Source organism: Callorhinus ursinus, unplaced genomic scaffold (genome assembly GCF_003265705.2).
Source record: "Callorhinus ursinus isolate GAN/ISIS: 27379988/994484 unplaced genomic scaffold, GSC_fseal_2.0 scaffold26, whole genome shotgun sequence".
Taxonomy (NCBI): Eukaryota; Metazoa; Chordata; class Mammalia; order Carnivora; family Otariidae; genus Callorhinus; species Callorhinus ursinus.
Window position 1 is genome coordinate 23,971,318 of NW_027397088.1, and position 13,453 is coordinate 23,984,770.

The window sequence follows — 13,453 nt, forward strand, 5'->3', positions numbered from 1 at the left end:
CAATCAATACCCATAGTTTCCTTCGTGCAGATAAGACTACAGGATATTTGGATGTCTAGAACCAAATTCTGATTAAATGACAACCACTTGCCACTTTTTTCCAGATCCCTACAAAATTGTTTTCCCTATAAATTTGTTCTTCAAAAACAGTATGAAAGCGTACATTGTAGAGACATTCCCAGTAGTTTGGGGGCTTGAGGATCTTCTGCCTCTGGAGAGAGGAATATTTTCCGAACCTCTCTCTTTCCATATGTGGACTTCGAGTCAGAAGATCTGAAGTCTGTCTGTCTCACTGGCTAGTGGTCTGAGATCTTGGGCCTGTAATTTAGCCTCTCAGTCTTGTGAAGTAGGGAGTAGAAAACATCTACCTGACAGGGCTACTAAGAAGATTCACTGGGATGACATATGTTGCGGTATTTTAGCACAGTCAAGTCTCACTGAAATACAATGCGAGACACAAACGTAAGCCACATCGATCATTATTTTTTTTTTCAGGAAGCCGTATTTTAAAAAGTAAAAAGAAACCAATGAAATGAATTTTAACAACACTTGCATTTAACTCAGTATATCCAAAGTATCGTTTCAACATGTGATCATTACAAAAAATTATGAAAATGTTTTACATTCTTCTTTTCACACTAAATCTTTGAAATTCAGTGTGTATGTTACATTACAGCATATTTCGATGAACACTAGCCACATCTCAAGTGCTCAAAGGTCACTGTGTGACTAGTGGCCACCCAACTGGATAGAGAGGTACAGATCTGAATTAGTCACATTACCTAGTTGATCATTTGGCAGGCAAAACAAAAAGGATCTAACCTAAGCTGGTAAAATGGTTGTTTCAGACTCTGGGAGCCTCACGACTTTTCCTAAAGCAGGAATCATCTCCTTAGGTATGTTGAATTAAAAAAAATGTCAAGCAATACTGAAACGTATAACGTAAAAGTCTCCCCACACCATTCCCAAACTAAGAAATACTATTAGCAACTACAGATAACATTTAGGTAAGTGGGTTTTGTGATACTTCTGGAAAATCACCAATTCTCTTATTGCTCCTCAGGTTTTTAACTTAGTGACCTCATGACTCTACCTCCTTGGTTTGCTTACCATTTTCTTATGGAAGAGATTTGTCTTTCCCAGTTTTTTAGTTCTGTTAAGAAACATTATGAACGGGCGCCTGGGTGGCTCAGTTGGTTGAGCGGCTGCCTTCGGCTCAGGTCATGATCCTGGAGTCCCGGGATCAAGTCCTGCATCGGGCTCCCTGCTCAGCAGGGAGTCTGCTTCTCCCTCTGACCCTCTTCCCTCTCGTGCTCTCTATCTCTCATTCTCTCTCTCTCTCTCTCAAATAAATAAATAAAATCTTAAAAAAAAAAAAAAGAAACATAATGAACTTTGCCTTATACTCTACCCAGTACGGGCTACCTGAATAGAACTTGAATGGTATATACTTACCACTTTGGGTCTTTCCAGTGATCCCTTTTTATCATGCGGCTGAATGAAGAAACTGGAAGTCAGTTACTATTTCGACTGGCGGGTGTGTCACCAAACGACACTGTGCCTGTACTTGGCACTGGTCATCAGGATTCTCACTTTGGAAATCCGGTCTACGGATACTTTTCCAATCAATGAACTGTTTCCTTTACGAATTTAGATTTTATGTATGTCGCCCAAACAAAGCCAGGACCACAGCGCCGTGCTCTGTACATTGTGAGGTCGGTGGAAGAGACACCGGTGAGAGGCGGGAGGTGGGCAGGTGGGCGCACAGGTGAGACAGCTCTGCCTGAGAGCGGCGCTGTGCGCGGTGCGGGGATATAGTCCTCCCTCTGAGAATTATCCCAGGAAAAGTTAAGGAATGGGAAAACAGACTTGCGTTACAATAGATGTACACAAAAGGCCAGACTCCGGTGAATCCAAACGTGCTATGTCCACAGGGGAGCTGAGGATTTTGCAGAGTAATGATAAAGCAAAGCTACAGGTGCTGCGAAGGAGACCCCGCTCCTTGCGTTCCCGGAGCTAGCCAGTCCTGCGTGCGTGCCGGGCTCCCGGTGAGCGGCGGCAGGAGCAACCGACGGCCGAGCGCGGCCCGCGGGGCCCCCACCGAAGCGCGGCACAGTCGGGATGCACACAGCCAAATACAAGCGCCCGGAACACCATCGGGAGTCCGCGCAACCACGGCTTCGCCGACAGGTACGCCGGGCGCTTCCGATACGACAGTTTGTTCTGCCGGACTGCGTGTCTAGTGGGAGAGCTTGCCCCGCCCCCTGCCCTTGAAAAGGGCAGAGAGAAGAGGGCATTGCACTGAGGGGAGAATTCCGAGGCAAGGTCAGGGGGCTGCGACCTCCCCGCCGGCGGAAACCCCCGGACGTCCCCGCCCCAATCCGCGCGACTCCCACCGCGCAGGCGCAGGAAGGGGCGGGGCCGAAGGGGGCGGAGGCGGGAGGCGATTCGCGGGATCCGTCTGGCGTCACCTGGTCACGTGGCCGTCGCGGCAAGGCGCCGTAGTTCGCCAGCTTTCCCAGCGGCGGTGGGCCGTGTGCGAGGTGGTGCAGCCACAGCTCCCTGCGTCCGCTACGAGGACTGAGCGCGCCCGTCCGATAAGCGTGAGAGAGATGGGTTCGCGGGGGCCGCTCCCTTGACGGCTGCCGGGCCGCGGCCGGGGTCGGAGTGGACGTTGAGGGGAGCGCGGGGGAGGCAGGGCCCCACGGACGAAGGGTTGCCCCATTGGCTGGGTCGGTTTTGGCGCGCTCTCCCGTCCGCGCTCCCGATTGGTTGGCGGGCGCGTCCCGGACGCGTGCGCCGCTGTGGGAGCCCCGGCGCGCCGCCCCGAGTCCCGCCGACCCCCGGCCTGCGGTGCGAGCTCCGGCTGTGCACTCGGTGTTTTCTCGTCTCTTCAGTTCCATTTTTCTAAACAGTGTTCGAGGCCCAAGTAAACGATTTGGGGATCCCGGGTTGCGACGTGCAGTTTGAGAAAACATTCCTCAGTTTAGTGGGTCCCCGTCAGCATTTGCTTAACATGAGATAGAGGTGAAAATAGGGTGCATCGCCCCGTTAGGGGTTTTTTGGTTTAAACTTTCTCGTCTGTGCTTGTGCTAGGGCACGGTGTAAATGTATGAGCAGGAGGTGAGTCACAGTCGAAGTTTGAAAGGCGCTGCACCGAGTAAAGGCGTAATCTGCAGCAATCAAGGTGTTTGGCAAGGCGCAGACCTGTCCAGAGGTTCGGAGGTTGGGTTTGGAGCGAGTCTGGCCCAGTGGTCTGGTTAACCATGTTGCGTACTCCCTTTATCTTCTGCTCCCTCTTCCTTGCTTCTGATGGGTAAACATTCCCTACCAATGTGAATACATAATCTCATCAGATCGGATATTAAATCACTGCAGACCTATTGCTGGTTACCAGAGCCAATTTTATTATAGCTTAAAACTGCCTTTGAAACAGCAAAGTTAGAATGCTGTTTATTTTTTAAGATTTTATTTATTCGTTTGAGAGGGAGAGAACCAGGGAGCAGCAGACAGAAGCAGAGGGAGAAGGAGACTCCCCCGCTGAGCAGGGAGCCCAACATAGGGCTGGGTCTCAGGACCCTGAGATGGTGACCCAAGCCAAAGGCAGCTGCCGAACTGATTTAGCCACCCAGGTGCCCCTAGGATGCTATTCTTTAGGACAGACTTGAGCATACCCACGTACCTGGTGACCATTTATCGTTTTGCTTTTCTTGGTGACCATTTCTCAGATTTTTTTGAGTCCTCTGTTTAATCCAGGACACCACAGTGTTCTGTAAATTTGTTTAGAATACCTAATTTTCCTGTTGTAACAAGATGTTTCTAACCAGAATTATTGTTTGTGTGTACGTAATAGAGATAGTAAGAGTCAACTAGCTTCAGTCACTGTAGTCTCTGATGGGGCTGAGTTTGGGTACAGTGAGAAAAGATCGTAGTTTCACTGTACTGTAGCAATGAGTTCTATGATTGTAAATACTTATAAATACTTTCAGCAACAACAAAAAAATCTAAACTCCACCTTCGGGTGCAAACCACTTTCTGTTTATGATATGAATTACTAGTTTTTTGTACTTCACCAGGTGTATAATGAATCCAAGTATGAAGCAGAAACAAGAAGGAATCAAAGAGAGTGTAAAGGTATGTGATAGAATCACTTTCATTTGTTGAAGAAAGCCTGTGGTTAGAAGCATTTTGACATAACTTAACTAAATTTAATCTGGCTGTCGTTTCTATAAACTTTGAAGTGCCGAGCTTTTAGCCAGAAGACAAGTAACACTAGAGAACTTTAAAAAAATTAAGGTTGAACAGTTAAGTTTTATGATCCCATTACGTGGAATCTCTTTCCGTTTATTTAGGTCTTAATTTCTGTCAACAATGTTTTGGTAGTTTTCAGAGTATTGAGTTTTATATTCCTTTTGCTTAATTTTTTCTTAAGTATTTTTAATGCTACTGTAGATAGAATTGTTTCTTAAATTTTCTTTGTGTTCATTGCTACTGTATGGAAAACAGTTGATTTTTGCATTTTGAATTTGATCTTAAATCCTGCAACCTTGCTGAACTTATTAGATCTAGTAGTTTTTTAGTAGATTCCTTAGGATTCTCTGTAAATAAGATTGTGGTTGCTTTCTTTCACTCCTACATTTTATAAAATGATTTTATTAAAATCCTTTGTATCTTGAGAATTGGTGTCTTTGACTAGAGACACATTTTGCATTACAGTGCACGTGTGTCCAGAGAAGATCATACTCATTACCATCGAACCCGCTTGTTTTGCTATACTTTTTGAATCCCAGTATGATGCCATCACTGGAAATCTTATCCCAAATATTTATTCGTATAACAATAAGAACAGATTTAATTTTGAATTTTTAACTTTGATTTGCTCTTAAGGTTCTAAATGAATTTACAACTTAACGAGGTTCTGCCACACAACTTAGAGGGTGAGGGTTCCCGGTAATGAGACCACATCTTCAGGAAAACTTATCATTTTGCAGATTTAAATTAAATAGAGTAAATAAAAGACTTTCATAAGTGATAGATGCTTTCTGATAGATGGCTTACCTGCCTTAGTGTCCTTACATTATTTTTCTTAAATAATAACTGTGCATTGATAATTTGAGTCCATCCCTTTCCATTTAGGATGATGACATCTTCCCACTGAGCTTTGTGTGTGCGCTTAAACTTCTTCTTATGAAAATTTTCAAATATTCAGAAATAGAGTCAGTAATATAATAATCTCAACTTCACAATTTTCATCAGCTATCAATGTATGGCTAATCTTGTTTCATCTACATTTTCATTCACTCCTTGAGCCACCTAATTATTTTGAGGCAGATCCCAGACAGTTTATATCATTTCAGCAGATCCTTATATCTAAAGAAAAATCTAATGTGTACTAGCTAGAGTACAACTATCTTGGATATAAAAGGACTGGGTTCTGTTTGGTTCTTGATTTAGCTTCCACAGCTCTGACGTTGGGTGAATTATTTAGCATCCTAGCCTCAGTTTACATCTCTGTAAAAGAAAGAGATTGGACTAAAACTAGATCTAGGAGAGTGAATTATAGGAGTTCATGGATTTCCTACCAGTTAGGCAAAACTCCATGTGAGTAGTGCTCTTGTGTGCATTTTTTTTTTTTTTGAGAGAAGGGTTCCCAGAATCCCAAATGGTTTTCTAAAAAGATTAAGACCTATTAATATCTAAGAACCTGAACCTCTTGGCTCTAAAGAGTCTGTTATTCCAATGCATGATCTGTATGAAGAAAATGATAACAGCCATATTCCATCTTGGGGGCTGGGTGCTTCAAGCTTACATGTACAAAAGTTAATCTTAAAAATGGCCATTTTTTTGTGTGTGGCATTGATTTATCTGGCTTCTTTGGCCATTATTAGTAGCAAGCATTTAAATAAATTAACACCTCCTCTTCTTAAGGGTCCAGAGTTAGGTTTTCTTCTGTTTGTCTGGAGGCTTTTGACTAATCTATTATCTAAATTACATCTGAAATGTTGTTGTAATATTTGTTCTCAGAGTAGTTGGCATTTGTTCTTCAGTTCAATTGTGAGATAATAATCGGCAGTAGAAACTGTACCGTGGGAAAGGTGAGCTCTCGTCCTGTGAAGCACTGCATGGAAGCAGAAACTTTCCCACGCTGCTTCGGTGTCATGTTCTTGCTGCCCTTGTTTGGGTGTTCACTATTGTTTGCTATCCCATGGTGGCAGGATAACTAATGATTTTTTGCAAAAAGAGAGAGCGCTTTCAGATCAGGAAATATATGGGAAGCTATTTACGTGTTATAAGGAAGGCTGTGTTTTTACCAAAACAGTAGGGTGGGCATATTCACAGTATTCTTGTGTGCCTCTGGCACTGACTTTGTGGCCATCTCCTAATGAATGGGCTTGAAGCAAAACCGCTTCTGCAGTCAGGTGAAGATTGGGGCAAGGGGGGGGGGTCCTCTTAGATGTGTATTTGGTTCTGTATAAGGTATGTTCTTGAAAATTGTATTCCTTTGGTGAATACATATACATGTGTTAGGGGATAGTCACTATTTAAAGGAAGTCTGGGATGAATCTTTTTGAGTAGGGGAAGAAATATTTTGCAGTGTAAATAACCTTTTCCCCCAGTTTACCCCTTTTGCAGATTTCTACTATAAATGTTATGATGTCTGGTTTCTAGTTTCCGTGTGGCAGATGTTTTTAAGAGGGAATACAAATATTCCTGTTGTACTGCAGTTTCATCAAATATGGTCTGAAGTATTAAAGCTTAGAAATTTTGTTTATTTTTTAACTGGATATGATTAGTTAACAAGATGACTATAATACAGCATGTATTGAAATGGGAGGAGAAAAGCTACTTGGGTCAAGTTTGGGTAATGTGATCCATTAGGCTTTCTTTAAACTTTATTGTAATTTTAGGGAAATAACAAGTTTGCTAGTTGAAAAAACCAATATGAGCAATAGCTCATATTTAATATTATATAGCAGACCAAATACTAGTATTCTTAGTGTTTCTGTTTTCCTAAATTATAGTAGGAGTACGAGAGTAATAACCCATATAGCAACTGAGTAACCAGATAATAAATTTCATTGACTTTTAGAATAGTCCTGTGCCAAGAAGAACTCTGAAGATGATTCAGCCTTCAGCAGCTGGATCACTTGTTGGAAGAGAAAATGAGGTATGTGTTATCGGGCTAGAATGGGGTACAAATGATACTAACTTTACATTAAAGGCCTTTCCAAGATTTCCTTGATCGGAGATGCCTAGATCATTGAAACTTGGAAATAATTCAAGAATAACAATTGTGTGTTTCTCACAGAAATGGTTTTTGTATTGATGGTTCAGTTTAGGAAGTTCAGAATTGGTATGAAGACCTGCAGTGGCACTGGGATGATGTAAAACATTATGGATTAGCCTTCAGGAATAACGTTTGCTGTGTTGGGAATAAAATGTCAAAGTCATCCATTTATCCCTGTCTGTAAAGGGTTTGAAAATACTGCTTTTCTGTAGTACTCAGTTATTCAAACAAAAAAAAATAATTTCAGCTAAGCCTTAGACCTAAGCCTAATCTAGGATAGTTGCTGCAAATAAAATTCCTAAAAGATAACTACATTTTGGTAGAGTTTTAAATTTGTGTGATTCTTTTAAAAGATCCAGAGATTTCAAACAGACATATGAGTGCTCTGTTTTTAATACATACATGATAAAACCACCCAACTTTCTTGTTCGTTAAATCAAAATAAATGAGATTGATGTATGTATTTTCATTATAGTTGGTTAAAGCCTTGTCCAAAAGGAAACATTGGAACGACCAGTTAACATCTAAGGCTTCCAGCTCTGGAGTTGTTTTTGTCCCAGAACATAGTGAAAATAAAAATTTTAGTGAAATTACTCAAGAAGCATTTGATCTTATGATTGCAGGTATGAAAAAATGTATAACTTTTCTTAAATGTTTTAGTTACGATAAATTTAAATTATTAAAGCTAATTTAATATTTAAGTATTTAAATATTAAATAAAATAACAAATCACTTACTGTACTGTTACGGATCCTGCCCACAGCCTCTTAATCTGGAGACTCTATTAGATATTTTACTCAAATGTTTAAATAGTTGAAAATTTCTTGTGGTATATAGTGTGAACAGACTTTACTGTTTGGTAAGATCCAAATATGGATGAAATATTAAAGAAAAGGTTAGTGATTAATATGACAGCTCTGACATTAGATTGTCTTAAGTGTCACAAGACTTGGAAATTGTCTTTTCAAAAGAAAGTATCTAGAGAATGATTTTGAAGGAAGGAATTTGCATATAGCAGAAAATGAAGGGAGCCAGCAGCAACGTGGCTGAGCCAGAAGGAGCCTGTCGTTCGTCCTAGTTCTAATCGGAATGGCAGTGGAAATCAACAGAGGAAGCTGGTGATGTTCTATCAAGCATTGTGGGAACATTTTTTTTCTTGTAGAAAAATTACTGGGTTTTTACAGCAGCATATAATAGTATAATAATATTTTCAAGGTTTACATGAAAACGTTAATTTATTTTAGAAAATCCATCCTCTCAATATTGGAAAGAAGTGGCAGAAAAACGGAGGAAGGCGCTCTATGAAGCACTTAAGGAAAATGAGAAAGTATGTACTGACTATAATCTGTGGCAGTCTTTAACGTTCCAGGATTACTTTCCTTCTGCTTGGTTGGAGTGATATAAACGAGCTTTAATGTTGGTCTAAGACAAGCCTAATTAGAAAGGGAGCTCTGTTACCAGAATTGTCACACCAGAGGAGCTCATCGAGAGCCAAAGGTAGCACCGTTGTTAGGAACTTTGTGCAAATGTGTCATCGGTTAGTCTCAGTTACAGACTCGGAGGCATGGTAATTTGGTTTCTAGCATAGCAGATCTGTGGAATACTGAACTTTATTTATGTCCTATAGCTTCACAAAGAAATTGAACAAAAGGACAGTGAGATTGCCCGCCTGAAGAAGGAAAACAAAGAACTGGCAGAGGTAGCAGAGCACGTACAGTATATGGCAGAGGTGATAGAGGTAGGTATCTGCACACTCACCTGACTCAGAAGCCTCTGTTTTTCCATCATTTGAGGTAGCAGCGTCATCAGTAAGCGTGCGGGCTCTGGAATCAGATTTCCTGGGTGTGAGTCTTCGCTCCCTGTCCAGCACCATCACGTTTGTTGAGTCAAGCAGGTTATGTATGTTGTCAGGGCTTCATCTTCCTCCTTTGTAAGATGGGATTAATACTGTGCACTTTGTAGGCTTGTCGTGAGAATAATGAGTTCTGACGATGAAAGTGGAGACAAGTCCCTGCCCATAAGAGCCCCAATGACTGTTAGATATTATTATTATCATGAAGCAAAAGAACATCTATTTTCTTGTAGAAATATAAAAAGGAATTTACTTACATATGGAAAATTTTTCTTTCACAGTTGACAAGTTTTTTGACGGGTTTTGATATAACGAATGCCAGTGTGACATTACCCTCATTTATAAAACTGATAATTGGTACACTAAAGTTTGGTGGTCTTATCTGACGTTTTATTTGGAAGAAGCTAATGTGTTTATAAGAATTAGCCGGGGGGTGGGGGGGTGGGGGGGTGGGGGGGCAGGGCACCTGGCTGGCTCAGTCGGTTAAGCGTCCAACTCTTGGTTTCAGCTCAGGTCATGATACCAGGGTCTTGAGATCAAGCCTGGCATCAGGCTCCGAACTCAGCAAGGAGTCTGCTAGAGTTTCTGTCTCCTTCTCCCTCTGCCCCTCGCCCTGTGTGCTCCCTCTCTCCCTCCCTCCCTCTCATAAATAAATCTTTAAAGAAAAAGAAGCATGATGACTGTTATTTTACAGTATTGGACTTAAAAAATAGGTCTTAAACTTATTCCTGTTTTCGAAAAATCATCTTGCTGATAGGAAGAAAGTTTTTCAAATATTAGCTTTTCTTGTACTGAATTGCTTACATTTTAAAGCCGTGACAGACTTACTGTTTGAAGTTTTCACTTGGAAGTACTGTAATAGCTCTCCCAGCTGTCATGAGTGTGTTGGTCCACCACAGACTGGAAATCCGAAAACCTGGTCCTTCACTCTAGGTAGCTTGAGAAGCACTGACTCGAGTGGTCTGTGAAGGCACGGGCTTTAAAAAGATGAGCAAATTGTTAGGCACTGTGACTTCGCTGAAGTGGGATCTAGCATGGTGGAGACCTTGATAGAACACCTGACTGCCAGTGAATGTAATTGAGAGACTTCATGAAAAGGACCTCTTTAGAACATTGAGGGTCAGTGATACCAGCACACTGCTAGCGGACTTGGCCTGTACAGTGTTTACAGTAAATTGTTGGTTTATTCTTTCAAAAGAGACTGCATGAGGAACCTCTGGATAACTCTGAATCACCAAACAGTCAGGAATGTGACTTGGAAGAGGAAACCGGTGAGGACTCGGACGTGGAAGCCCCAGATGTTGGTACGTGTACTGAAGATGCTGTGTCTTCCTTGACAGATGCAAAACCGTGTGTGTGAAAGTCATGCTTATCTGACTTGAGAAATTTACTGCCAGAGTTTACTTCCACTAGAGTTCTTGGTAGCAGAGCAGACAACTGTGTACTGCAGAGTTGGAATCAGACCTCCTTGTTTGAATCCTGGGACCCCCGTTGTATTAAAATACAAATACTATGTATTTTTAATCTATTGATGTTTTATGTAAATAGCCTTTTCTCAGTGGTCAAACATGACTTGTGTATGATAAATAAACTTCAGTCTCTTGTTGAGCAATGTGTGTATCTGGGAAGAATGAAGTATAACCAGGCTAGAGAAAGTGTGTCTGTTTCTATGGTTTTATATTGTTTTCTTTCTGTTGCTCTGCTATCTTGGAGGAAACAAGGAGAAAATGAATTTATCCTTTTTTTTTTTAAGTAAGCTCTACACCTAGCATGGGGCTCAAACTCACGACCCCAAGATCAAGAGTTGCTTGCTCTACTGACCGAGCCAGCCAGGAATCTTTTCTCTCAAGACTGAGGTGGTTGACGTTTTTACTCCTAAGTCTGGTTGTACCTCAAGCTCATTGTAGGGACTGTTGATTTCCACATACTCTTACTTGGTACTTGTGATTGTGGAGTTTGAGAATCTAGTATTGGACGCTCCCCACGTGGATCTGAGTAGCCAGGAAAAGGCCCAGTTGGCTGGTATAAGCAGACTCTTGGAAGCTTAGAATGTTGGGTGATTGTTCCCCGAGGTGGGGGGGGTAAACATTCACTTAGATACAGGGAAAAAGCCAAGGGTTGTGAAATTTTCTGTTCACATATTTCACATATGTTATAGTACACAGTATGTATATTGAGGAATAAGAAAGGTAGATTAATTAGGGATTTCCCATATGTACTGTTTCGAATGAAGAACAGGAGAAAGGAAATTGTTTACAAAGTACATAGCTTTGGGATGGAATATGTTCTTTGAGAAGCATACCAAGTACTTTTTATATAGATTGGCAATAAAGAGCTTGTTGAGCTTTAAAGGCTTCCTTTAGGCAAGGTGTATTTATCCTTACAGAACCTGAATATTCATATTGAGTTAGTCTACCTCAATGTTGAGGGTTAAAGCTTCTACTTCAGTGCCTGAACTAAATGCTTTGAAAATGGAAGTGATATTAATGTGCAGCAACATTGTCTAAAAATCTGGGATGTTGGAAATACCTTTGCTACCCAGCATGATGGCCAGTGAGCCGCACATGGCTGTTGAGCACGTGAAATGTGGCTAGTGTGGATGCAGAACTGAACTTTGATTTATGTTCAAGTAGCTGCGTGAGGCTGCTATGTTCGTGCAGCTCTCTGTCTTAGGTATGGGCCACTAGCCTAAGATCAAATTAAGATGATACATTTTATGCTAAGTGTTTTTTACTACAGTAAAAAATAATTTAAAGAATATTACGGGTTAAGGGTAGAAGGCAGTCAGCCAAGAGGCTATTAGAATGAATGAGAGCTAAGCAGAAGAGGGTGACCTGGCAAATAGAAAGTATTTCTGGAAAATGCGAAAGATGGATTGCCAGGATTTGGTGGGGAGCAAAAGGGAAAGGGAAATGAGGACTTTACAATGTAATGTAAAAGCTATCACTATTAATCCAGAAGAAAATAAAGGGAAAATTATAGTGACTTTGGTTGTGGCAAAGATTTCTCAAAAAGGACACAAAAAGTACAAAGTCTATAGTAAATTGAACTTCATAAAAATCAAAAACGTCTCTTTGAATGAAGAGAATGAAAAGATAAGCCATAGACCGAGAGAAACTATTTGGCAAAATCTCCCAACAAAAGCTTTATATCTCTAAAGAACTCTTAAACTCAGTAAGTAGACAGCGTAGCTTTTAAAATAGGGAAGATTTGGACACTTGATCAAAGGGTGTATACAGCGAACCAGCACGTGACGAGATGTCTGCAGCCTCAGTCGTTAGGGAAACGCAAATCAAGCCTGCAGTGAGCTGCTGCTGACCTGTCAGAAGGCAGTTTGCAAAACAGAAATGTGGCCGTACTGTGGCGACATACTAAGGCCGTGAAGCCAGGGCATCTTCCCTGCACTGCTGGTGGCCAGGTTCAGTACTACAAATGCTGTGAAAATGGCCATTTATTAAAAGCTAAACTTAACATTCCTTAGGTTCCAGCCATTCCACTCCCAGGTGTGTTTACCTAACAGAAATGAAAGCATATGTCCACATGAAGACTAGTTGGCACATTCTCAGTTTTATCTGTAGTAGCCAAAATGTCCACCAGCAAAGGAAAGGATGAACAGATGGTGGTATATCCATACAGTGGAATACCACTCAGCAATTAACAGTTGGCATAAACAACATGGACAAATCTCAAATGATGTTGAGTGGAAGAAAGCAGGTAAGAGTACCTGCTGTTTGCTTCCATTTAGATAAAACTAGAATCTTGATAGAAAGCAAATCAGTTGCCTGAGGACCTTGGCGTGGTTTTGGGGATAGATTTTTAAATCTCCAGAACCTGGGAACTGTGACCCTAGATGATGGGGAATTTGGAAGAATTTACTTAAGATGATAAGTCTGATTTTTAATTAGGTATCAAATGTCAGAATACCTCAATGAAATGCCTTAAAGACAGGGTCAGCAGTCAGTCATGCCTGGCAAGTTAGCATAACTTATTTGAAGTTGACTTAAAAAATTCAGGGGAGCTTCTTAAGGATAACGGCAACAGATTAAGAATCAGCTGGAAAAATGTTACTTGTGAAGCCTGGATTAGACTGAACTTGTCAACATATTCTATAGGGTCAGTATTACATACTAAATTGGCCAGGATAGCCCACAAAAAGGTTTGGAGCAGGGGGAAACAAGAGCCCTGGTAATACAAATGGACAAATCCTAAATAAAATGGTAAATCTAATCCAATTATATACTGAAAGAAAACATGATGACCACGTTGGGGTTTATCCCAGGGATGCGAGATTGTGTCAGTATTAGTACACACTT

The 13,453-nt window shown here is 41.2% G+C and overlaps 1 protein-coding gene and 1 long non-coding RNA gene across 6 annotated transcripts in view; one reads left to right on the top strand and one right to left on the bottom strand.

Annotated features, from left to right (window-relative positions):
- LOC112838197 (uncharacterized) overlaps positions 1–2,032 on the bottom strand; it is a 45,519-nt gene extending 43,487 nt beyond the window's left edge. For both annotated transcript variants that reach the window (XR_012373862.1, XR_003211922.2), the window contains exon 1: positions 1,456–2,032. This is a non-coding gene — a long non-coding RNA (uncharacterized lncRNA). The remainder of the gene's footprint in view (positions 1–1,455) is intronic.
- Positions 2,033–2,071: 39 nt separating this feature from the next.
- GMNN (geminin DNA replication inhibitor) lies at positions 2,072–10,752 on the top strand. 4 transcript variants are annotated; one of them, XM_025890971.2, is made up of 8 exons: positions 2,473–2,603; positions 3,097–3,187; positions 4,077–4,134; positions 7,091–7,168; positions 7,764–7,911; positions 8,533–8,615; positions 8,916–9,026; positions 10,339–10,752. In XM_025890971.2, exons 3-8 carry the CDS (start codon positions 4,084–4,086, stop codon positions 10,498–10,500), a joined length of 633 nt encoding a protein of 210 aa, XP_025746756.1. In that variant the 5' UTR covers positions 2,473–2,603; positions 3,097–3,187; positions 4,077–4,083; the 3' UTR covers positions 10,501–10,752. The 4 variants fall into 4 exon arrangements, with proteins under 4 accessions (XP_073733740.1, XP_025746756.1, XP_025746754.1 ...); XM_073877639.1 differs by lacking the exons at positions 2,473–2,603; positions 3,097–3,187 and adding an exon at positions 2,072–2,190; XM_025890969.2 differs by lacking the exon at positions 3,097–3,187.
- Positions 10,753–13,453: the final 2,701 nt, after the last annotated feature.

Bases quoted from the DNA above. Each gene is read 5' to 3' on its own strand.
- GMNN (XM_073877639.1), top strand. From the start codon at position 4,084: ATGAATCCAAGTATGAAGCAGAAACAAGAAGGAATCAAAGAGAGTGTA. The intron at 4,135-7,090 runs GTATGTGATAGA...ATTGACTTTTAG, and splicing joins GAATCAAAGAGAGTGTAAAG to AATAGTCCTGTGCCAAGAAG. The intron at 9,027-10,338 runs GTAGGTATCTGC...TTCTTTCAAAAG, and splicing joins ATATGGCAGAGGTGATAGAG to AGACTGCATGAGGAACCTCT.